Below are 26,993 nucleotides of genomic sequence, written 5' to 3' on the forward strand. Positions count from 1 at the left end.
ATTGACTTTGACCAATTATTAACGTCCTAGGTAATTCTAAATTTAATTGCATTTGAAGACAAAGTTAATAACCTTACTTTTTTTATAATTTTCACATTTCATGGAAAGTTTCAGGTTAATTATTATGTGTTAAATAAGAACAGTTATTTATTTTTTTACTATACAGTCCATGTAGCTAAGGACCTGCCACACCCATAGCTCCTTTCTGAAGAGCAATGACCAGAGGCAATATTTTGTATATAAGTTGTCACAAAAAAGCATGTGTCCTGGACATCTTACCACAATTCATTGGACCAGATAATGTATCTTGAGCAAAAAGTGATCACCTGTAGACTAAATAAAAAGATTAATAAAAAGAGTGTGGTACCAGAACTCAGGTAGTAAGGTCACTCCACACTGGAGACTGGCTAACTGACTGTTATTGAGCTCTCTTAATTGCAAGAACAGATTCACTTCTGGAGAAGTGAAAAGGAGAATTTTTGGCAGGATACAAGATGTCTTAGAGAATCAGGGAAGACAGAAACAACAGGCCTAGAAAAGGGGCAGAAACCAAAGGGGTTCAGAAAGTGGGCAGCAAGAATTGACCAGCTAACACAAGGCCTCTGCCAGTGTGGATATGTGCCACTACTGCCACTGCTGGACACGGTCAGGAGACACTGTGCCACACACCACCACAAAGAAACTTTAGGGGCTTTTCTGATGATGAGACTGGAATTTTGGCTGGAGCATCAATTGGCCATGCCTAGAATCATGTAATTTTTTCTTGGTTGGCAGAGAATACTCTCTCTTCAATGGGTTACAGAGTGGGGTAGTTTCTGGGTCCCACCAATACTTCATACAGTGGGAATTTCCCACAAAATAAATAGGAAGGTTGTGAAATAAGAAGGATGGCATATATCTATGCCATGTACCTATAGATAGAGAGACACGAATCATTCTGTTTGTGTCAGAGAATGTCCTCTGTGAGTTTGATTTTGAAACATACACATCCTGTAGTAGAGAGCAGAAACACTGGACTGGAGGACCAAAAGGGCAAAATGTAGATAAAGAGAAAGTGAGTAGAAGTAGAAATGACGAAAGGGATACTGAGAAGTAAAAGCAGAGTCATCAATATCCACACAGTTTCTATCCTAAAAGCAATGGACGCCAACTCTTAAAGGAAAAACAAGAAAGTAACAGTTATTCTTTGTCCCTGGCTTCACCGGTGGGTCACCAGAGCTGCTGCGTGTCCTACAAGGCGGATGAGAGAAATACCGGAGCCCAGAGGACTGGCTCTTCCTTTGCCAGAAACATTTCACAGGCCTTCTTACTTCTCCATACATACTTGAAATAAGCCCATAATAATGGGGTAGTCTCACCGTGGTTCCTTTTTCCTTAACGAATGAAAGACTTTAAAATAGAGAAGCCCCTTTTTACACACACACACACACACACACACACACACACACACACACACACAGAGAGAGAGACACACACACCTTACAATGTGTACTCCTATAAACCACATGAATATAAATAAAGAAATTGATAAGGAGGAAATTGGGTTCAGGTTGCTCAAAATCTAGCATCCATGAATTTTCTATCAAGAGTTTGTGAATTTCACATTTTGCGAAAGGTCATGTTTAATATCATTCCCATCCCGCATTTTCACACAAAGACTTTTCAATAAAGTCACCCCACTTTTAGTTATCTCCAAATCCTTTTCAGCTCAAAGAGGAAAATCAGTCTACAGAGCTGGCAAAACATACAAAGGCCAAGATATTTCTTTCCAGCTCTTATAGCAGCAGTAGAAAGAAATCCCTTAAGGAACTGTACCAACTTGTTATGGATGAGTTCCCCTTGGCTGAAACCATTCATTGCCAAGGGATTGGGGTTTTCTCTGCTATGTTATTTAAAATTGCCTCAGCAGTAATTCCTTCTTGCTTGGATTTCATAAAGTTCCCAGGACTGAGGCATGACTTCCCAAGACTCTCTTCATCCTAAATGTGTCGGCATCATGGGTGCTCCAGGGCACAAGGCTGCTTTACACTAGCCTCCTCCCTGTGTTGGTTAATCATTCACGCCAATATGGGATTACATAGACACTGAGGTTTTGTGCTCCTGGTTGTTTTCTAACTCTGGCACTCAAAAACAGAGGCTAAGTGAATAGACCAACAGATGTATAAAATATCAATTGTTACACTGTTTACACTAAAGCTTTGCATTAAGAAAACAAATGACAAGCTGCCTGAAGTCTGCAAAGAATAAAAACTCCTTATTATACACTTAAATACTCACTTGCCCTTATCTAAAATGAATCCATACACAGTAGTACAAGTGACTGCTGGCACTTCATTACCCACTGAAGCCTTTTTAGTGTGTTCTGAGCAGTGATTGGGAAGCCTGCTGAGTTTCAGTTTGCCTCAGCTGGTCCACAATTTTGAACCCCTACCAGTGGTATCAGCAAAGCATGTGCATAGCCTATTTCTCCATATAGTAAGATTTTTCAGCTTACTCTGAGTAGCCTCATTAGCAAACTGGGCAACATTTTTTTTTTTTTTTTGCATGATAGGTAATACTAACCTTGGAATCCACACATATAAGGGAAGATTAAGGTCTTTTAGGGGGCTTGGTATAAAGAATGCTGTAAAGAATAAGCCATTTTCAAAACTGTTTTAGTGGATAGGATTTTGAAGTGTCCTAATTTCTGTGAACCATGGCCAATATATGGTTCTCAAAGGGCATTTGTTTTCCTGTGTCAGTCTTGATTTGGGTGGGAGGTGGGATGATAAAAGCTAAGACCAGGGAAATAGAGATGGAAATATCCAGCAGAGGCAAAGGAAAATCACTGTGAAGCTGAAAGGAATGACTGCCTGTAACTGACCAACAAGCCCTGCATCCAGTGTGAATGCAAACAGGGACATTTCAAGTCAATTCAGGCAGGCATTGGAAGCTCAAAGGGGTCTTATCCAGAAAGAAGTGGGCAAAGGATAAAGTCCAGACATGCAAGTGTTCAGGCAAGCAGGCTTTAGAGCAGAATATTAGAGGCCCAGCACACCTGGAAGAAGTTTCCAGATGACTTCTTCATGATGTTATTGAAGGAGTTGTCATGAATTTGTTTTATCAACAAGAGACATGGGACTGGACTAGGGGTCAGCATACACTCTGATTCCCCTGGCCATACTCCCCTGTGGGTAGACCTGGCTTTTCAGGCACAAAGGTATCATATCTTTTATCCACAGACTTCTGCGCAATCATTTCCAGTATCCCACATCACAGCAGTGACTTTTCCAGCTGGTTCTGAATCAAAAGATGAAGCAGGCATCTAAACTCTCCAATGATGTCTCTGAACTGTCTCTACACAGAGGACACCCAGTCACTGTCTGTTCCTATGTCCCTTAAGCAATCTTTTTCTAGGGGAAAAATTGGTCCAGTCTCTTGGTATTGGGCCCTTTCATTGTTGAGTAAACTAGGCTTGATTGTTTCTCGGACAGTCCTTCCAGGAGAGCTGGGGTTAAGATATTTAGTAGGATTTGGAGTTACTGTTGTGGCTCAGCAGGTTAAGAACCCAACTAGTAACCAGGAGGGTGTCAGTTCGATCCTTGGCCTCCTTCATTTGGTTAAGAATTCAGCATTGCCTCAAGTGGTGTGTGTAGGTCACAGATGTGCTAAGATCCAGCATTGCTGTGGCTTGGCGTAGGCTGGCAGCTACACCTCCAATTTGACCTCTAGCCTGGTAACTAAATGAGCTGCAGGTGTGGCCCTAAAAAGAAAAGAAAAAATAGAGAGAGAGAGAGAGATTTGGTAGGACTCAGTTCAGCTTTCTGGAGTTTCTTTTGGTGAGATACCTGAGGGTCTTTCAGGTAAGTTCTGTTTCTTCTTAGACTTTGTTAGAATATATCTTAATCCAATCACAGAGAGAATTCAAATCCAGGTAAGGAGTCACTGTGTCATGAGGTACCACCTTGCAGCAGCCAGAATGGCCATCATCAGAAAGTCTACAAACAATAAATGCTGGAGAGGGTGTGGACAAAAGGGAACCCTATTGCACTGCTGGTGGGAATGAAAATTGGTGCAACCACTGTGGAAAACAGTATGGAGATTCCTCAGAAAACCAAAAATAGAATTACTGTTTGATCCAGCAGTCCCACTCCTGGGCATCTATCCAGAGAAAACCATGCCTGGAAAAGACACGTGTACTCCAGTGTTCATTGCAGCACTATACACAATAGCCAAGGTGTGGAAACAACCTAAATGTCCATCAGTAGAGGAGTGGATAAAGAAGATGTGGTACATACACACAATGGGATATATTATTCAGCCTTTAAAAGGAAAGAAATAGTGTCATTTTCAGCAACATGGATGGACCTAGAAATCGTCATGCTAAGTGAAGTCAGTCAGACAGTGAGACACCAACATCAGATGCTATCACTTGCATGTGAATCTAAAAAAAGGACACAATGAAATTCTTTGCAGAACAGATACTGACTCACAGACTTTGAAAAACATATGGTTTCCAAATGAGATAGATTCGGGACTGGGAGATGCACTGGGGGTTTGGGATGGAAATGCTATAAAATTTGGTTGTGATGATCATTGTAGAACTGTAAATGTAATAAAATTCATTGAGTAATAAAAAAAAAAGAAAAACAATAAAAAGTTGATCCCTACACACTCACAGAATCTGAGTTCAGCTTCTATTTTTCTGTTTGGTATGATTTGGGATTCCTAGAATAGAGATTCAAGACACCTGTAGCATAAGACAGCAATAGTACCGTGAGGAAGTCTTCTTAAGACACTCATTGGCAGAAGAGCACGTGGAACTGAGAGCAGATGTCCGTTGACTTGACTGCTGAACAAATACGTCTTCTCCAACTTCATTACCATGGTCATTTGAGGCGGTGGATTTCTGTTTGGGATTAAGATAAGATCAAGATAAACTGAAGAAATCTGAATCTGATTCAATAGGGACAAACCATGGCAGGGAAGCTTTGAAATGTAAACAGTTTTCAAAGCTGACTTCCACCATGAATGTTGCCATTTGGGAGTAGAGAAATGAGCTGGTGGACCAAAGCGTCATCAGAGGGGATACAGATAATGACTCAAAGAATACCTGCATATCAAGAAGTAGCTAAAAAGTTCAGAGGGATTCTTAGACATTTATTAAAAATACAGGCTTCTGTGACTCAGTGTGCGGGAATGGGAAACCCTGATGCTAGGATTGTCAGAGGAGGGCTGTGCTAGGGAAATGCTGTCTGAACGAAAGAGAAAACATCACTAAGCCCCAGTCTCAGGGAGATGGTGTTTACAGGAATGAAAAAGGAAAACAAGTTCCCTTTAATTGGCAAAAATATGGATAGACTTGCCCACCAGGCCGCAGGGACCAGGGACTGCGACTCAAGGCCAGGATAGGGGTGCAAACTCTGGAAAATCTTCAATGTCCTAGAGGCTCAGACAGAAAGGGCCACGGGCAACTGGGAGCTCAGGGAGTCTTCAGGGGATTGCCGGGCCCACAGGCGGCACAGCTGTCTTCCAGGCAGCTCAACTGTGATAGAGAACCACAGCAAACTGTTTCCCAGCTCCAGCAGCTTGTGCAGTGACAACTCCTAATATCTACAGCTTATTTTGGCTCCACTGAAGGGAAGGGGCAGTTGTTTTCTTGTTCATAGTGAAAAGCTGGTCCACCTTTAGGAATTCTTCATTCTTCAACACAGTATTATCTTTAGGGTTCAGACTCTGTGTAAGAGGATCAGGATAAAAAAAAAGTGGAATATATTCCTTAAAAGACTAATAGTCCAGTAGAGATGGAAAAAAAAAAAAATATGATTATAAAACACCGTGATAAATAAAAGAGAAGCACTATTGGTGTATTTAAAAGGAAGTCATTACTGGAAGTTCCCCTGCAATGCAGCAGGATCCAGCGTCGCTGCAGCTGTGGCATAGGGCACAACTATGGCGCGGGCTTGATTCCTGACCTGAGAACTTTGGATGAGGCCAAAAATGAAATAAAGTAAAATAAAAAGGAGTCATATTTACTGATCCATCCTGTGCTGACGTAGGATGGAAGGAACATCCAAGGGACAAGAGGCAGAAAGAAAGGCTGAACCAAGAAACAGAATGGAGAAGACTGTATGTGCCTGGGCAGGAGAGAACACACAAGCAGTTAGTTCTTTGTCCTCTTCAACTTAAGACACAAGGGAAGGGGAGGAAAAATATATAGAAAACGGTTTTTTTTCAGTGTACATATATATACTGCTTGTATAGACACAATATTTTCTACTCATATTAAATGTTTATTATATGTAGTTCCCCGTCCTGAATTATAAAGTGTTTTATTATGTTCTGTTTCTAAGAGTAGGGATAGTATATCGCACATTTTTAACACCATTTTTTAGCGTAATGCATAGTACCCGAAACAATTGTGTATTAGCGTTATCTTGGACCCAATAATTGGAGACTTCCAGTTTTCTACTAAGTAAGTAGGAATAGGAAGGTCAATGCTAATTTGTGCAATGTGAGCTCTGTCCACTTAACCGTATTTGTTGGGTGCCTACTATGTGCCAAACCCTGTCTACAGGCTCTAAAATAATCCGAAATGAGAGCATTATCCGGTTCTCCTTTTTTGTACTTAGCATCCAGCATACCTTTTCCTTATGCGTGTGGGCTATACTTCCTCATAGACACTGCCTTCCTTGTCCCAGTCACCTCTGTCTCCAGCGTGGGCCAACTGCAGTGCCTCGTGGTCAGTACATATCTGTTAAAAGGGTAAAACTCACATTGCCTACAAGGCCATTGACTTTAATTTTTCCATGCAAAAATTTTCAATTTTTGAATACCCTTGGGATTTTTTTTAAAAAATTGTAAGTGAAATTGGCGGTAGTAGAATTTGCTTATCATCAAAAACACATATTTAAGTGTTGAATTTGCTGTTTGTTGACAGCTGTCTATACCCGTTGTAAATACCGTCGCATTCAAGATACAGAACGTTTCCATCAGTCTGAAAAATGTCCTTATGGCTTTTTCCACTCTCTCTCCCACCCACAAACCCCAGCCGTAGCAACCGGTGCTCTGCTTTCTATCAGCTTAGCTTTCCCTTTGTGGAATTCGATATAAATGTGTCATACAGGATGCACTCTTTTGTGGACTTCTTTAACTGAGAATAATGTTTTCTTGATTAAACCCAAGTTTTTGCATGATTCAGAAGTTTAGTTTGTTGGGTTTTTCTGCTGAATAGTATTCCATTGTGTAGACTTGCCTCTTTCACATATTAATGGATATTTGTGTTGTTTCCAATTTGGAACTATTTTGAAAAAATTGCTGTAAACTTTTGTGTGCACATCTTTGTGTGGGTGTGTTTTCATGTCTCTTGGATATATAACTCAGAGTAGAATTGCTGACTGGATTGCTTAGTGCATGTTTACCTTTAAAGGAAACTGCCAAATGGTTTTCCAAGATAATTGTGCCATCATTAGAATACTTAAGTCATGAAAACTGGTGCAAGGTGGACACGTGCTAAAATATAAATTAATTTAAAACATCCCCACCCCAATTCCAAGTTTTTGTATCTACTAAAAATTCTAAGAGTAGTTAACTCTTTCTTATTTTGTTGACAAGAAGGATAAATACATCACTTTTGCCTGTGACTCTAAAGCGGCATTTAGTCTTACAGGTATAAATGAAGTAGAAGCCTTTCAAAGATCTAGCTTACAATTGATTGTGGAATTTTACATTAGGGAGCAATTTTGCTAAAGAAGATGATAGTTTAGGATATGATAATGGGAAAGAAAATTAAGAAGGTGAAATAGGTACTCAGATTGATCTTTTGGGCCCCAGTTGTCTCTGTCAGAAAAGTGGACATGATAAAAATGCTAGCTAGCTACTTCCTGGCATGTCATGTGAATTAAGACTTAGAAGTTCCTTAGTGGAAAACATTTTATAACTGGTAAGATTTTTCCGTGGATTCATTGAAATGCCACCTTCTAAGAAAGCCATTTTGAAAAGATTTGTACAGAGGGAAAATTACCAGGGAAATTGGAGAAAATGTTTCTTAAAGTCAAAAATTTCACTTGTAATTTAGCTTATCAAGAAATTCTCACAGCCTCATTCTCTAGTGCTTATTCCTTTGTAGAGGGCATAAAATCAATAAGATTTGATGCCATAGGTAATTGGTGGAAACACCTGTCCTACAATGGAGAGGTCATCTTGGAGTCCTCAAAAGCAGCAGGGTGTATCGTTTATAGAACCCCCTTAATGTGTAACTAGAGACATACTAGTTACCACAATTAAAAATTACTATCCTCTGGCTCAGATAGAAAGTCTTTTAAAAACTGCCAGTTTGGGACAATGGAAATTTCTGCAGCAAACAACCTATTCAGAACTACATTTTCTGGGTTTTGCTGTTGTTATTGTTGTCTGGTTTTCATGGGAATCTATTCCAGAGGGTATTAATTACAGGCAGACAGAGGACTACTCCTCATTAAAATTGTCAAAGAGACCCCATTTATCTCTAGTTTGCTTTTATCCTCTTCTTAGCACTTCACAAGTTTGGTCTGGTACCCTCACCTCATGTGGTGCACGCAGGACCACCTTTGGTTCCCCAGGCCTGTCCCTCATTCCCTTAGGGGCTTCACTGCTTCTCTGTTGTAACACACGTTCCTCCGTCACAGAAGACCCATCCCTCTGCCTCATAGCTTTCTCTGGTGATCACTAAAGAACGAAAGGGTTGGCGGTCATTAATGTGGTTGCAGTGCAAGAGCTTAAAACGACAATCAAGGTAGGCATTGTGAACATCTGCTGGGTGAGCTAGTAAACACTTGGTGATGCACATCGAAATCTGGGGGACTCGACACTTTAAGACTTGCTCAAATGTTATTTTTTCCGTGATCATGCACCATTTTTTTTTTTCAAAATTTTTCCTGATTCTTAAAAAAATTCTTTGTGAATTTCACCCTTTTCAACATTATCTATCATAAAACATATTGGTATTTCTCTTAAACCCAGACATAATCTATAAATTGATGGATATATGAAGAAATCAATCAAAACTCTGCTGGGTTTTCATTTATTCTTCTTTCATTGATACAACAAATATTTTTGAGTGTCTGCAATATTATATGCCTAGAAATAGAAAAGCAGTCCAGAATTGTCTTGTTTTATTTACTTTTTGTTGGTGTGGGCAATGCTAAAGTCTCTTTGCATCTGAGAGAACATAGTTCCTTTGTGTACTTTCTATAGTAAAGATCTTTTGGCGGGGGAATAAGAAATTGTCTAAAATTTGTTCATTTCAATAAGATTCTAAGAATGGCTTGATAGGAAGGGCAATGCCATCTGATCTATCACTAGCAAATGAGAAGGTCAAGATGCAGAAATACTATTAATTGCTTTTAGATCTTGATCATTCATGTCAAAAGTGTGAGGAAACTAGGAATGTGGGAACAGTTAGAATCTCTCCTGTAATTCCCCAAAGTAAACAGATCTATTTTTTCATGCTATTAGCCTTGCCACATTTCTACTTGTATTAAAATATTTCCTATTATGCCTGTCAAACAAAACTTTGCAATTTACAAAAACCATTAGTTTTTGGTTAGAAGTTTTTTTAAAAGTTCTCAGATAAATTGTCTTTCAGCTGAGTGTGAGGTTTGGTAAATAGCTGGCTTAACTGAGTATGAAGACAAGTAAAATATAGCTGAACATCATAAACCTTATTCATAGACATGTAGGAGGTCAGACTGGTATCTTAAAATAGCAGCAGGCGATTCAAGTTAAGTAAGGATAGCCAAGGAACCATATTTAAAAAAAAAAAAAAAGAAAAATATTGAACAAATTTCAAATTGCTAAACAGTGGGTAAAAAAGCACTCATTTAAAGTATTCAACTAGTGAGAATCAACAGAAAAAAAGTGTGACAAATGTTCAAAGTAAATTATAAAGACATGGTGGTCAATAGTATCGAAGGCCACTTAGAAACCTACTTCATATTATTAGTGTTTACTCTATTGGAACCAGGTAGTATTTTAAAGTTGTTTCAGCAGTTCTTATCAGACTACCTTCCATGTTTTATGCAATTCAAGTGATCTTTAAATTATTGTCAAATTCCACCTTAAAGAGAGCTTTCACAAAGAACATGCAATTCATATCATCTAGAGTTACTGTCATTTCTAGGCTAAGTCCCATGGAAATTCATAACTTAAAAATGAAAGTCACAAAGATGCAACTGCCTTCATAATGCCAATGCAGCGGTTATAAATATTTCATGAACGTTGCATGGGCAGGGGCAGATCTCCATTTTCATGAGTTAGAATTTGTACAGTTAAGTCTCCAGATTTTACTATTCATAATGCACAGTATGCCCTGTAGAGCATTTCATATAGTGCTTTTTTAATATTTATGTTTAATGAAGAAATTACTGTTCTGAAAAGAGAACAAGTCAAGCCAAAGATTTCTTGTTAAAAGTCTTAGTTTTGCTGAATAGTAGCAATAACAATCAAGAGAAATTACCTCATTGCTGTATTTTAGCACACAAACACATAACTTTTAAAGTAACAAGATGACTGATCACGATACATTAAACCTAAGTGAAAAGGTTCTTTCTAAAGGTTATAACATTAGAAATCTCATCTTAAAAGAATTTAAAGGTTAAAGTTGCAAAGAGCAACTTTCTAACATATAAAAATATTTAATTACAAATGATATACTTCCCTACTGTTTCATAGTTTAAATACATGTCTGTATTTTTCTAGGTTGTTCTTTTATTCAAAAAAAATTTTTTTTAACTTCCTAAGATAATATTACCAAGTTCAGTAATGAATTGCTATTGCATATTTTAATGTAATTTATCAAAGCACATTATCGGTACCTGTCAGAATAAATTTTGCACTAAAAGTCATGAAAAAAAGGACTGTTGTGTGTGTTGAAATCAAAGAACATTACTCCTGCTAAGTTATTTTCAATGGAAAGGATAGGTGATTGCCCTCTAAATGATACTTGTCCCATGAGAAAATAGAAGCCTGAAAAAATCACAGGGAACAGGCACAAGAAAACCTCTATTCCTTGCTTTTAAAAATGAGCATTTGATATTTTGTTTCATTTTTGTCATTTTGATCAATTCTTTCAAGTAGATGAATGTTGAAAAGTGCTGCTCAGATCTTGGTAACGTTTGCAAAAGTAAGCTAAAGTTACTGATCAGCTTGTGCATAACCTAAGGCTGAATTGCCCCTTATTAGCATATATTATATATCATAATTAGATTGATTAGGAAGTCACATCTTTTCTTTTGAATACACTTCAACAAGACTGTCTTCTAATAATGAAAACAGTAGCCTTCAGATTTCATATCACTCACCTGGGAGTCAGCTATTCAAATATTTTTATTAGGCATAAACCAATAAGGTCATTAGAAATTCTGCGATGTTTCTTGAACTTACCAGCAGACGTTTATGTTTCATTTCTGATATTATTGAACCGGAGGTGGGAAATACTTTTCCTTTCCCATTTGGTTCTTTGTAATGTTATTTTCCAAAGGCTCCCTTGAGGAATTTAACCTTTATGTGATGAATTTGCAGTTCACTTGAAGTGTGTTAACCTTAGTTCCCTGATGAGTCTGGGTGTAAAATCCTGAGGAGGAATTTGAGAAAGACATCATGTAGCTCATTGTCAAGTTGCATTTGTCGTGCGCGTCTCCAGCTTTGCTGTTGTTCCAGTACACATTTCGATCACAATTCTTTAATTATGTCCTATATTTAACTGACCTATTTGAACAGGATCCAGAGCTGGTGCGGAACATCTGTCGCTGGGTTAGGCAAGCTGTTCAGATTCCCTTTTTTGCCAAGTTGACCCCAAACGTCACTGATATAGTAAGCATCGCCAGAGCGGCCAAGGAAGGTAAGAACCTAACTCACATCAGTTGCCTTGGTGTGTAAGCATGGGCCTAAATTGCGTAGCCATGTCAAAGGTGTATCTTCATCCACAAATATGTGTGTATATCTTTGTTTAAACACTAAGAAAAGTATTCAGTTGAGCACGTGACCTCACAAAGCTGATAGGTTCATACCTATACCCAAGCTAGTAAATGGACTCCAAACTCTGGCCTGGAACGAGAACGTCTATCACTTTTCCTAATAAACGCCTGTTCTACTTACAAAGAATTATGAAACAAAGTCGCCGTCACAGGAAACCACTCCAAAATGTATGACCTCATAATGTAACAGTCTAGAAAAAGCTCTTGAACCTTAAATGACATTTTTTAAAAAAGATAGCAGTTTCTGCATGTGAAACTTAGGAGTTCTTATGAGTATATGTTTAAGGCCGTGTACTAGGTCCCATCACTTATGCTGGTAATGCTATTTAAGCTAGTGTACTGCCTTAAACATATGCTCAGTAAGTGTCTTGCATACATAAATCATACCAGTCAATGCGTGATTTTACAAATCATAAATGCTTGTGTTCTATCCAATGGAAAGTGCATCCTGATTTGTAAAGATATTGTTAATTACCTGGAAAATAAGACTGAACACAAAACATTTGGCATCCACAAATCTGTATAATAATTGGAAAAATAAAGTGGTGGTAATTAAAATGTTTTATGTCTAGCATTTTAAGCATAATTATAGGAATGAAATTAGTGAATAACATTTGAGGGGAAGACATGTTCTCAAGAGAAAGTAGAGTGTGTATTTTCCTGAGTTGTGTGAGTTTAATTGGGTTTTAACCATTGTCCCTTTAAGAACTGCCGTTAAATGTGGATGTGTTTTTCATAGGTGGTGCAGATGGTGTTACAGCCACCAACACGGTCTCAGGTCTCATGGGATTAAAAGCCGATGGCACGCCCTGGCCAGCGGTGGGTGCTGGCAAGCGGACTACATACGGAGGAGTGTCTGGTAGGTGTGGCCCTCTCCTCGCGTGTTTGCTCCCTTGGAAGCTGGTGAAAAATCAGGAGAACATGTTACAAGTGAGAATATTGAGTCTTTATGATCTCAAATTCTTATAACTCGTTGAGGGTCAGAATTCCTAATAGTTACGACAAGTGGAGCAGATTGAGCAAGTAACTAATAGCACAAGATAAGAGAATTCCGAGATGGGGGAGTTGCCAGTATGGCTCAGTGGGTTAAGAACCTGACTCTGTCTCTCTGAGGATGTGGGGTTCGATCCATGGCCTAACTCAGTGGGTTAAGGATCTGGCGTTGCCACAAGCTGCTGCATAGGATCTGGTGTTGCTGTATAGACCCGCAGCTGCAGCTCCCATTCGACCCCTAGCCTGGGAACTTCCACATACTGTAGGTTTGATGATAAAAAGAGGAAAAAGAGAAAGAGAATTCCAAGATAGGTTTTCACACAAATTCTACTCTCTTGTGGTCTGTGCATTACTCAGAATTTATCATTGTCACAATTGTCTCGTCAGTACTAGTAAAGGCTAATACCAAGGCCTTCTAAGGGAAAAATATAAGCACCCTGATTATAATACCATTTTTCATAGTCTGAATTAATTTCTACTCTTCCTGGAATTTTGAAATCTACCTTCTTCAAAAATCTTACTTTCACAGCTATCTCAAGACATTAAGACATTATATTTATAGATTCGGGTGACAAGATACTTGCAGACCTCACACCTTTGCACACTTTTGTCATCATAAAACACTTGCATTTGAAACAGAAAGAGAAGTTTTAATCCCAGAGTCCCGGTCAGTGTCTTTGCCCTGTGCCCTCTGTTGCTGTGACAACATGAACTTGGTCTTGCAAAGACAACACTGTGAGGTTCTTGACTGTACTGGTTTGGGGATTAGTCTCCTTGGTGATAGAGACAGTGGTAAATATACATAACATAGCGGTGTCCCACTGTTCAAGAAAAGCCTTGCTGAATCAGACCAAAATGTGCTTTTGGAAGAGGCTGCATAGACACAAATAAAGCTCTCTCCATGCTGAGGTATTATGTTTTGAGAGAGTGAAGTGTGTCTGTAAGCATGATTTAAAAACAAAAACAAAAACAAAAACAAAAAAATAGAAGAGTACATTCTGATTTTAATTGAATGCCATTCCCACAATGTCAGAAAGAGGAAGGCTGACAAGAAGCACCTGCTCAGGGTCCAGACCGAACTCTCTTTTATGAAGAACTATCAAACAGGGCCTTAAATATTATCGTAATGCAGAATAACATGGCCTGAGTTAGCATGTGTCTCAGAAAGAGTCGAAAGATTCCAGAGTCAGGCTGTAACATGCACTCTGTTTTCTGTCAGCCCATTTCAATTTTTCCAGCCTGCCATGTTGACAGCAGAGAATGAAGGAGGTCACAGAGGGTTCTGAACATTAAAAATTAATAAAAGAACTATTGCAGTAGTATTTTATATAAGTAACACCATTCACATTTTCTCATTTAAGCTGCAATTTCTGAATATTCTCTCATACTATAACTCAGTCTAATAAAACCCCAGAATTATAGCATTAGAAAAAGTCTTTTGTGTTGCAGTCTTTTAAGCACACACACACTGGAAATTATAGCCGTACCTGAAAACAAGTTCTGCTGTACCTCAGGGCCTGTTAACATTTCCATAAAACTCTATTTCTAAGATTTATAAATTCATCTGTAAGTATTCACTTGGGCTATAAGCTCAACCAAGGCTGAGTGGAACTTTCATTTTAAACAACAAAACGTCCTTAACGTTTTTAAGGGCTTGCACCTCATTTCTAATAGGTTCTATATGAAGTCCCTTCACATGAAACAATTTGTTTTGAAAATAACTTCTCTCCGTATTGACAAAATTAATAGTTTTTCTCACTGAAAGCAATGTTTGTTTTAATTTAAAGGTAATATAATCTGAAAGGCAGTTTAACCAGGCAATGACAATACATTTTAGTAGAGAAGTAATTTCTGTGACAGAGTACCTTCAAGATGAGTTATAGTAAACCCTAGCCTAGCAAAACGTGTTCTTAGTAATGACTTCAAATTTTAGGAGGGATGGAAATATCAAAATGGCTAAATACTGTTCCTACTTTTATCAGTTATGGCTGTCAGGACTTCAAATGCTGCTTCGGTATAGAAAATCACACAAAATACACCAGGTATTTTTTATAGGACTTTAAAAAAAATTCCCACAGCACAATGCTAATACTTGCCCAGTGTTCTCTCAGAGCACTAGAAGGTCTGCTTTTAGAAGAGCTGCCTGAATCAGATTTTTTTAAGTGAAAGCTACAAAAGAATTCAATTTTGAATAGCCACCTGAAATACAACACGTATTTTCCATTGCCAGGGAAAGATATTTTTTTTTCTCTCTCAATACTCCCTAGCTCTTTATCAGTCTTTATTGTTTTTTCTCAGAATAAGATTCCTACTATTTGAAATGAAGGTTTCATTTTGTTTAAATGGGGAAATGGTGGGGAACGTAGAATAGAGCATGTTCTGTCGAAAATGGTCACATTTCGATAATGTCTTTCTCTTAGAACACCTGAGCTAATAAGGTGACTAGCATCAATAACAGGACCTCAGCTAGGGAACATCAGTCGAGTCGAATCATTTCACATGATTAGTCCGGATTCTAGAGTATATATACTGCAGCAGTGTTTCTCAAACTTTGGTTGCCAATCATGAGTGTATTATGGAATCAAGCTTAGTGAACTGTAATAAAAAAAAAATTTAGTGAAATAGAATAGAAAAAAAATGTCAGAATTCTTTGCACACATTTGGGATAAACACTGCTTAAACATCTTTTTTAGTTATACACATGAGATATACATATTTCTGTCCTAGGTCATAATGTAAAATGCACTTTTTATTTTGGTTAACTTCAGAAACATTGGAAAGCTGCTCTTTTAGAAGGAAATTTTTGTTAAATAAAAGACATCCTTAAGCCTATAGACATCATTGAGTGAAGTAACTTCTTGTTGAAGTTTAAAATTTATATCAAAAGGGAGAGTTAGGTCTTCATTCCAAGGTCTCATCCTCAACTTTGTTATTTTAGAGACGGCATTTTCCAACTCCTCTGTCAATGATTAGATTGGAGTGGGGAGGGTAGTGAAATACGTGAAGCAAACTCATAGTAAAATGATCTGTAAACCTGGATTATAATAGTCGGAGAAATACCTGGCAAGATTCGTGATAGCAGTATGAGTCCATTAAAGGTGATTTCATAGTGAGAACAGTATCAAGAGAAAGCTTCTTCAGTATTCATGGGGAATATGTTTGTGAAACTACGATGGCTAATTAAGCTCTCCACCATACAAGTCCTTGGTCTAAAATGCCTAAAGAATCAATGTACTCTCCCCTCCTTTGGACCTAATAGTCTAAGTTGTTACCACCTAACTTTCTTTTTTCTATGATCCATACAGAACCCTTTTTTAACATCAAAGAGCAGTTAGTTCATGTATCACTACACAGTTGAGTAAATTATGTTTCTTTGTTTTGTTTTTTTTTTTGGGGGGGGAAATTCCTTGACTTTATTTATTTGTTTAGAAGAAACACTCATCTCATCAGGAACATTATTCATAAACTTTACCTCATGTAGATTACTTATTATTTTTCCTAGTTTTAGTTTAGTGAATTTTTTCTTGGTTGAGCTTCAAATTTTGACCTTTTTCTTGACCTTGTCCCCCAATAATAATGGTATCTTAAGCTCACCTCTAATTCAGTGGTCACTGTCACCAGTATAAATGGCGTTATCCAGCTGTGGTGTGACATTTTCCCATGAAGTCCTCTCTGTGGGCAAAATTCTTTCAAAGATGGTTTAAAAAAATGAGTGCTGCATGGCGTAACTAAAGATATGTCTTTCTTGCAACTGACTTCAGGAGGATAACATTTATACATTTACAGCTGCATCAGGAGAAATAGCAGACAAGCAGTAGGGTAGACTCATTTGAAGGAGTTTTCGTTGTTGTTCCTTGTTGTGTTTTAAATGTTTCTTTTTATTAATGAGGATGGGCATTTTCCTTAGGTTTTTTGTGATGTCATTCTCCCATACATATTTTGTTTGTTTTACCCGTGAACGCATCAACACACATACCCACATGTAGGGAAACCTTCTGAAATTTCTCTACAGAAGGACTGTGGAATGATGATAGATCCTTTAGGCTCGATATAATATTCTTCCTACAAAGTTGAAAAATTAACTCTTTGTAGTAAATTATTTTATTTGCCAAATCTATTTTATTTTATCAAAAAAAGGAACTTCCTATTCTCAGTTTCAAATTTTGGATGTTTGTTTGAAATTATTGATCCTGTATCAACTTAGTTAAAACAATAGAACACTATTGTTATTCACTGGTAATACTTACGGAGTTCTAATTCATCAAAGACTGCCTTCGAGATCTGATCTCTATTTCAGGAACCCAGATTTTACTAATCACCTGAAGGATATTCCAGAAGGTTAAGAAATTATTGTATTATTTATCAATAAATGATAATAGCACACTCCATAAATGCTCTTACATTCTAGAATAAATGGTGGGGGATTAGAAATCTAGCTGTGTGGACTACTGGACATGGAGCACTAACTGAGCTGTCACAGATACAAGCCTCCTAAAGGTGTTTTCTTTGTAAAATCAACATGAGAAATACTAATAGAAGAAGGTGCAAGTTAGGAATCTGCTAGTAATTTGTAACTCAGTGCAGATGTAGGGCTAGAAATGACTACAAACTGTATAGTTCAGAAAACTTGCAGGAATCAGTGTGGTAACTTAAAAAAAAAAAAAAAAAAAAGAATCTTAAGCATTGACTCCATGCTGCATCTTTTACATTTGTCTTTGAAGTAGTTTCTCAGGAGTTATTGGTGTTATGCAGTAACTTAGCAGTATGCACTCAGCTACTGGGCATGAAATAAGCACAAATCATAAAATTCAACTTATTATAATTATTAGCAGCTATTATGTAAAATGGAGAAGATAAACATACTAGATTGGAAACTCAGAAGTTTCAGTTACATTTTGGTTTGAATAACTGTTTTCACACATGCAAGCAACTGAAAATTTTGACAAAATTGCTCTAACTTCTACTATACAGTTACAATTGTATCATAAGAGGCAATACTGGTATTTTTTAAATAGGAAGTAGTTCTTAATGGGCTGGAATTTTTTATCTGTCAATCTCATGATTACTGATGCATAAAATCCTTGTAGAAAAACACGCCTACTATCTGTCATAAAATTTCAGTTATCTATTGTAATCATCTTTATCAATAAGAACTTAGATTTTAATACTGAAATGTCTAAAATAACCTGATAAAGATAATATTTAAATGAATAAAAAAGCTGTGATAAATCATGCCAAAAAGAATATTTAAAAGGAGAACCTTCCACTTTATGCTTAGTTACTTCTTTTCTTTTTTTCTGTGTATCAACATAATGCAACAAATCTAGCCTATTATTCACATGTTAAAAACATTCTTAGACTATCACAAGTTTAGCTGATCAAATTATTAAAGAACTTGTTATATAAATATATGTACTATATTTGCAGAATAGTCAAAATTGGGCATATCAAATAAAGATGCTGAATTATAATTTTCATTATAATTTATCAGTTTAGTTGAGAGAAGCTCACCATTAGAACTATTCTCATTTAAATCATGCTCATTTGAATATATTCATGTACAGATTGACAAAGAATCCCCTTTTGCCTTATATTGCTTTTCCTGGAGCCCGAGTTTCTCACTGTTTGGCCGTAGTTGGTCTATGCAGGAGATCAGAGCCCTAATAATAGAATTTTGACAGTGAGCTCGCCTGCTACCTGCCCTACACAGATCCTCAGTGTTCATGTTTGCTTCATGGCAACAAAGCAGACAGAAGGAAAATGCCAAGTGCTGAGTTTGAGGTACAGCCTTGCCTTGGCTTGACATTTCAGCAGAATAGCAGTTTATGAGATGCATAATTTTTCATCTGGGACTCAGCTGCCATACTCATAGATGCTTACAGCTCATCAACGGACTGGAGCAAGGGCAAAGGTTTAAAGCAGAGATCAAGGTCTACATTCTTCCCTTAGATATTTTAAAATAACTTGTCCGGCAGCTAAATGATAAAATCAAATGCTGTTTGAGAGCTAGTAAATTCATGGGTCTCTGGATATTCTATATATTCTTCTTTGTTCAAAATTAGGAAAATAAATTAATGTCTGCTACCAGTTCCTAAGAAAATATTTGATAGACTTTGTAAACGAAAGGACTCTGACAAGCATATTAAGAAAACTTACCTTTGCAGCACTGGTAATGAATTATTAAATTTCTTCCCTCTGTGTGTGTGTGTGTGTGTGTGTGTGTGTGTGTGTGTGTGTGTATTTCATAAAGAATGACTTCAAGCTTGAAATTAATCAAAAAATGTTCTATTATGAAAGTAAAACTAGAGAGTATTGTGTCACTGTTTGAGCTTGAATTTAAATATTCACAGATTCATGCATATCTACTGTACTAAAAAATCAGTGTAGGTACACGTCAGTGACTGTTTAATTTAGAGCTACACATCTCTGTAAGCTTCAGAAACAGTTCACCATGTCACAGTCTCATACAGAACAATGGTACAGTACATTGGATTAATTAAAGAAGCCTTGCAGAGAACTGAGTTCTCAGTATGTCAAGATTTCAGTTTTATGTTAAATATTTTCTAAAGGCCAGACCCTTAAATCTCAGGGGTTGTACCAAGCAGTGAGCTGTGAATTTAACCATAGGCTAACTGCTAATGATAAGGAAAAGAGTCCTAGTTGAGGCAGCTGTAATATAGTCATTGGATTAGGCTATCAATCACTGGGCTCCCTAAGGAAAAGGGGGAGAAGACCAAACAGTGAGAAGGGAAATTAGGAAAGGAGGGCATGACTAGAATGAGATTCTTCACCATCTTTTTCCATTCGTTGGCTTAAATCCCTAAGCCTCAGACCAAACCGCTCAGCAAACTCTGGCTATAAAGCCAACGCATTTATTCCTAACATCTAGAGAACTATCAAAATGTCATTGGTTCTCAGTTGTTAAAGACCTTGAAACCCTCCAGAAGCAAATGCCCAGATTACATAATAGAAAATAGACTAAGTCTTAATTGTTGGACTTAAGATTTGTATGATTATGTATCAGATTCATGTATGTTCATAAAGGCAGTATTTCTATTTAACTTCGAAACTGTAGCCAGTTTTTACTTATGCAAGTCCTGTTGGTGAGGCGAGACTCCAGTAGATCAGTGGTTCTCAAACTTGACTGTGTACCCGTACCTGGAGGCCTTCTTAGAATGTGGATTCCTGGATCCTTTCCTTTGCGTTTCTGATGCACAAGTCTGGGAGGGCCTGAGAACACTGCACCGTAGATGAAGTAGTGTTGATGTCACTGAGCATTTTGGTTTGAATAACCTATTTCTAAAATCATTTCAACTAGTGGTAAAATTAGAGCATCGTGATAGCATATAAATAGATACAGAATACCTGCCCACAGTTAGGTATCTGAAGGGAATGGTAGTAAATAGTCTCAGAATTCATTCCTAGAAAAGGTATAGAGCACAGTATTTGAGGTCTCAGAATAGAAAATATGGCACCCCATTCCAGGTTAATGTTGAATACAAACCATTGTTTATGCAAAGAGAATCCATTCTGAGTGCCACTAAATACAATTTATGGATATTAGTAGTCCTTTAAAGAAGAAATAGGTGTCAGAGATAGACAAGGGTAAAATTAAGCTCACTGCGGTGAAATATTATGTTTTTATTTTTGACTTTATGCAGATACGAACATACCACATGATAAGTTTTCTCCCAGCACAGGCACTTAACACATCGATGAATATAGTTATTCTCAGACTCTTGAAATGTAGAAGATAACAGCAGTGGTAGCCTCCTATTCCCTCTTCACTCACTTCTCTCCAATCATCCACATGCAAGGGTATCATGGTATCATTTTATTGTAAAAGGACGGAGATGACCAACATTGTGGAGAGAAGCTATTTCAGTGCACAGTATTCCCTGCTGTTCGCATGATTACTCTCTGCACTGAGGGTCTTCCAGACTCATGTTTGCAGCCCATTTGCAATACTGCTCATCAATGATGGAAACTGCCTGCAGCCTTCTTGGATGGAGGAGTGCTTGGCAGCCCAGACAGTTTATCATCATGTGAACACCTGAGGAGTTTGAAGAGGTCCTTGGGTTCCAACAGATCCCTAAGCGTGGGGCATAGTGAACCCTTGAGAGGCCCATGTGTTACATGATCCTTTCAAGGTGCAGACTGCCAAGACGATACACAGGAGTAACAGAATAGTAAGCATTAGGATTGGAGGAGAGGAGGCAAGGGGATCTGGTCCGGCAGCTGAACTTTCTTTGCAGTGCTTTTGCAGAAAGTCCAGCAGTTTAATTCAAGTCAACTAACAAACATTGGTTCAGAAAGTGTACCAAGGATTCCATATGCATTATATCAGTGGTCTTCAACTTTTATGCTCAAAATATCCCCCATTTTAAAAATTATATACAATATACTCTTCATCCACTTTGGGTTTACCTTTACAAATTTTAGCTACAAGTTTACCTGATAGCAAAAGACAGAATTCCCCATGTTCTGCAAATATTCTTTCTTAAAATGAAATTACTACAGCACAATTTTAAATAAATATAATAGAGTCTATGTAGCACAGTGATTTTATACTCATCATCATTTATTTAAAAATACACAAGCTTTAAAAGATAGTTGAAAGTTTTACATGCTTTTCTCCCCTTGGACTAATACTTTAATTTTTCTCACTAGATTTTATTCTGTTTTCATATATTTTTAAGCTTAAACATCTTTTGTATATCATACTATGGAATTTGTCTTTAAAAAATATATGTCTATAAATGGACATTTTTTTAAATTTCTGGATTAAGGCTTGAAAGGATAACATTTTTTCTTTTGTATTGTTAAAATTTAAAATTTGTACTTTATCATAACAACGTGTATAAGTAATAATTTTTCAACAAGAAATTAAATTTTATTGGAAATATATTTCTTAATGAGAAAAATGACTTTAAAAATTGATCATGTATCCATTGATGCATATTATTCCTAAAAATGTTCAGCATCCATTCTATTCTACTTTTATTTTTTAGGTATGTACACTGAAAAATCCTTGTTCATCTAGACAATTTTAAAATTGAAAGAGACTAGCCCTCAAAAGCAAAAAGCAAAAAAAATAATAATAAAAGAATAGAAGGAGTTTTATTATAGTCATTTCACTCAAGTCTTGGAGCACCTTTCATATTACTAGCTAAGCATTACTTAGTGATCTTCACCAAAAATAATTAAATAATTTGATGTTTCTCATTTAATTTTTTGAAGCAGTAGCTTGAACGTCACCTGACTTGCAGAAATAGTTGTTACTCTGTGATAAACCCAACACCAGTATTTTGAATTATCATTTTGTTTGATACCTCAGAATTTTTACACCATGTGTGAGAATACATCCTTGCAGTATTTGAGGTCATTGCGAAATTTGCTTTTATTCTAAAGGGGAAAAGGACTGTCAAGACACAGGAGTTGGGAACAGAAGAGCCAGCATGATGTCCTGACTATATTCTTTCTCAGGCACATAAAATTTCAGAAATAACAATATGGAAACTGGGGACCTAGAAAGGATTCCTTTCAAATCAGTTTACCCATGGAATACACACTCGCACGTGGAGTGCATCACTGGGTGTGCATACTACTATGATATGGACACTAGCTTGTCTCATCTCTTTACACACCTTCATCGCAATGAAGCAGTACCTCGGTTTTACACTTTATGTAAACTCGACTACGTCTCATAAAGCAGCACCAGCAATTTTAAGAAAATGTTTATGCTCAGGTTAGTAAAGTTCAGTGTATAAGTTAATATGCACTGGTAGTAGTAGTTGAATATTTCTATCATTTGTGTTACTAGCAAAATGGATCAGCATTTCTGCACTCCTGAATCCTAGCCATTCAAAAAATGAGTCGCAGCTATGTGGAGTATATCAAGGCCTTTTAATCATACGATCTTAATGTGCTCAGCACTGTATTGAACCCTTTAAGCGCATTCTTATTTAAATAACCCTATGAGGTAGATACTACTGGGCCCATTTTACAGACTTAGAACTCAAACTCCAGACAGTGAAGCCGTTTGCCAAAGCTTACGTAGCCAGGACATATCATACTTTGGATTCAAGCTCAGATCTGTCGCCAAAGATGAACTGTTAGGCATTTTTTTTTATCAACATCATCATCCAAAATCTGCCACATAAATCTAAATGTATAAATATGGTGTGCTCCTTCAATTCTAATAGGCTACAAATGTGATTTAGTAATCTATAATTTATTCTGTCTGGATTTAAAAGTCTATAAGTGTACTTTTCTGTGAACATTGTCAAAATCAGGTCCCTTATTATCTATATCACTTCTTCTCCAAATTGGAAATTGAGCCAAATAGGAGGATTCGGGGAAAAATTCTTGAATTTATTCCAAAGAGCAACAATGCAAAAATGACAGGAAGCATTTAGGTGTTTTTCTTAAAGTGTAAGCATGCAGCATTTGTTTGAAATGAAGCTGTCATCAATATAGCTATAAATAACCTTATTTGTTACTGACTTAGATACACTGTATGAGGGCTCCGTCCAGCTGTGATGCTGAGAACAAGCTTTGGATGTCCTTCTTAATTCCTTCTTTGTATTCTTCAGTCAGTTACAAATGACCATGTGTTCCTGCAATTTTCTCACCTTCTTTTTGGACAGATCCATCTTATTCCCTGGGAGAAGTACCATCTCCTTTATAATTTCAACTGAGCTTGCAAAAAGCACTATTAAGTAATTCCGAGACGCTAGTTTTTCATTAGGTGTGGAGAGAGAGAAGGACATTTTGAAAGAAAGTGATGAGGAGGAGGAAGAAATTAGGCCAAAAAAACCTATGCTGAGCCCTTTCTGAAAGGGCAAAAGAAAACCACACCACTTCTTACTTTCCCGCCTTTAAAGTAAAAGAGGATAAATATATTAAAATAAGAAGAAGGTGAAGTTCACGTTGTGGCGCAGCAGAAATGAATCCAACTAGTAACCAAGAGGTCACGGGTTCGATCCCTGACCTTGCTCAGTGGGTTAAGGAACCGGCGTTGCCCTGAGGTGTGTGGTGTAGGTCACAGACATGGCTTGGATCCCGCGTTGCTGTGTCTGTGGTGTAGGCCAGCAGCTAAAAGCTCTGCTTCAACCCCTAGCCTGGGAACCTCCATGTGCCATGGGTGCAGGCCTAAAAAAGAAAAAAAAAGAAAGAAAAAGAAAGGGAAATAAGAAGGTGAAACCCTCTTAGAACACATGGCACATTACATTATGGTATGGGAAATTTTGATCAGTGTGAAATGATTTGAAAAGAGGTATATAGACATAAGTCAGGGGACATTCCTTGGATGTCCTTGTTCATTTAGCACATCTGTTTAAGGCGGACCAATTTGGATTATGAGCTCCTTAAAAGTAGGAGCCATTGCTGTTTTCTCATCATCTCCTCTGCAATGTAGGGAAGTTAGAGACATATTGTTGACATGCAAGAAATACCTTTTGATTCTTTATATGCAGTTGTGTACAATTCAGAAGGTTTTGGAAATCAGACTTCCTCTTAAATCTCTGCCATCTATCTTGACTTGCTGGTGAGCTTTTGGTAACTGAGTAAGATATACTATTTGATTGTAGGCTCTCTCATTATGCACCAGATGCTAAGAGCTTTTTCATGTATGATGTCATTTAATCATTACAACCTGCTCAGGTGGTCACAGTGAGTGAGTGGCCTGTTTTACTGGAAAAGAAACTGAGGCACAGAAAGAGCAAGTAAATTCTGTAATGCCATTCACCTGGCATCTAAGTATATTTGGATTCATGCTGCCTGACTTTTGATATTATGAATTTATCTCTGTGTTAGAGCAACTTCACTACCTCAGCTCGTTCTGTATTTATTAATTTACTCCATTATGCTTTTGTAAGGTTCTTAACATATCATAGGATGAAAATATAGAGATACCCACTTTTGTATTTCTTTAACAAAAAAATTTAGATTGAAAATAATATATATATATATACCACTAAGATTAATCACTGTTTAAAAAAAATCACAGTAATGACAGGTCACAATTATACTGTAAGTGGTCTAGTAAACCTCTCAGTATTCCTATTAACCTCTGTGCTTCATGCATTTCTCATATTAATATACTGAGAAATAACACAAAGAAACATATGTACTTTTCAAGGCAGATGCCAAAGGTTTAATGGATCAAATTATTTCTGTGCTGAATTTTTATTCACTACTTTCAAACAGTTGGTCTTTTACTTTAGTCCAACGTTAAAATGGAATTATAAATTTCTGTCTTAAATGGTGTAAAATAAAACATACTAGAAATGAGTTTGGTTAACAATAATAGTTTGAGTAATTGAAATATCTTTTTGCCTTGGCCTTTCTAGCTCCCTAAATCCTTGTTTTAATAGCAAGTTTAACCTAGACGAGGGCATGGTAACATTTTTGTAGAAATAATGTGTGTGTGTGTTTGCATAGTTGTTCCTTGTCCGTTATTATAAATCATTTGCAAAAGACTTTTCTTCAGGGCCACCATATTTATTTAGGTTTATAATAGAACAAGGATCCTCAAAATTGTGATGTGATGATCGTCACCTAAGGACCTTGTTGAATATGCCAATTCCTGAGTCCAGAGAGCATCTAATTCAGTAGATCTGAAGTGCCAAGAATACATACTTTTCTCAATGAGAATCTCATAGGATTCTGAGATCTGTAATCTTCAGTCCCCAGTTTGATGGAGGGTGAAGCTTAATGAAGGGAATTTCACCATCATAAGGTATATCTTTGTATAAAAAGTTGAGGTTTTTGTTTCAAGGAGAATGAAGAGAACCAATATGTCTTTGACGGTTCAATTAAGTGACTGATCTTTCTAATAATAATTTAGATTTTAAGTGAGTAGACCCTTAGATAGACTCTCCAGAATTCTCAATAAAAGGAAGGTATGAAGACATAAAGAGTGACAAAAATTCAAAGGAACAGCAAAAAATTGATTTAGCTTTTAGCCAGTTGTCACAGCTCTCAAGCAGTTGTCACTAACTTTCTATTTGGTGAGCTTTACTATGGGTATTAAATTTGGGGTGGTCTGATATATTGTTAGAGGCCCTTTTTTTTGGCCACTCCTAATTCCTGGCCAGGTATTTCTGAGAATGTGCATATAATTAGATGTGTCAAAAGAGCTGTTTCTAAGAGAATGTTTAGGATTAACCTTTTTGTTTTTCTAAACCATGAGTAGATAAAAACAGAGCCAAGAAGCACTTAGCACTTTCACACCTGCTTTAAAGCAAGCAGAATTACTGTTGTTCCAGTGCCATAGGAGAGATTCCAGAATGAATGAAAACTTCATCTCTCTCTCTCTCTCTCTGTGAGGGATGGTGAGGAGGAAGTAGCTGGAGGCAATGGCTAATGTTTAAGAGCTCTAATCTTCATAAGCTGAGATCCTCAAGTAGAATTAAAGACTCCAAGACTCCTACTATCTGTTCACTGGGAATTATGTAGTTTTACATATATTCCATCTGTAAAGAATGTCAGAGATGAAGGCAAGGAAGAAAAGATAAAACTTTCCCACTGTAGTCTCGCAGACTCCCATGGTCTGCTGGATTCGGCCAATTTGCCTTTGAAATGTGAACATCAACACTCTGCGTACCTTCAGTCCTGAAAAGAGGATTTGCCCAACCAAGCAGACAGAAAAGGCAGGGCAGTTCATGTTGGACTGAGATGAGGAGACATAGAATGATGGGGAAATAGTTTAGGAAAGGGAAAATAATAAAAATGCAAAAAAAAATAGCAATAAAATAAAATCCAAATTGCTTTTATGACAGGAAAAAAAAATGAAACTATGGAAATTTGAATCACTGTTGTGAAGGGTGGCCTTAAGAATTGCTCCAAAAATGTAGAGAAACAATACAGAGAAGTCAAACTCATGAAAGAGAGGTGATGACCAGACAACCAAAAATGGAATCCTTGATGAAGGTAGCAGAATGGGGATGGGAAGCAAATAATTAAATAAAAAGTACCCATCACTATTCTAAACTTACTTTCTGT

General features: G+C 37.1%; 1 protein-coding gene and 1 long non-coding RNA gene across 3 annotated transcripts in view; one reads left to right on the forward strand and one right to left on the reverse strand.

Annotated features, from left to right (window-relative positions):
- Window positions 1-26,993, forward strand: part of DPYD (dihydropyrimidine dehydrogenase) — a 783,111-nt gene that overhangs the window by 564,599 nt on the left and 191,519 nt on the right. For both annotated transcript variants that reach the window (XR_014842857.1, NM_214044.3), the window contains 2 exon segments: window positions 11,737-11,857; window positions 12,733-12,852. Coding sequence is in view for 1 of the 2 variants with exons in the window: in NM_214044.3 (NP_999209.2) it covers window positions 11,737-11,857; window positions 12,733-12,852 (241 nt within the window). In the remaining variant the exon portion in view is untranslated.
- Window positions 13,477-17,657, reverse strand: LOC146404235 (uncharacterized). The gene is made up of 2 exons (XR_014844683.1): window positions 15,806-17,657; window positions 13,477-15,709 (listed from the first exon to the last, which is right to left on the reverse strand). It is a non-coding gene; the product is annotated as an uncharacterized LOC146404235 (long non-coding RNA).

Source organism: Sus scrofa, chromosome 4 (assembly GCF_054392235.1).
Source record: "Sus scrofa isolate SSC_HxYL_T2T_F1_AM1 chromosome 4, Sscrofa_HxYL_maternal_Yorkshire_Landrace_v2.0, whole genome shotgun sequence".
Taxonomy (NCBI): domain Eukaryota; kingdom Metazoa; phylum Chordata; class Mammalia; order Artiodactyla; family Suidae; genus Sus; species Sus scrofa.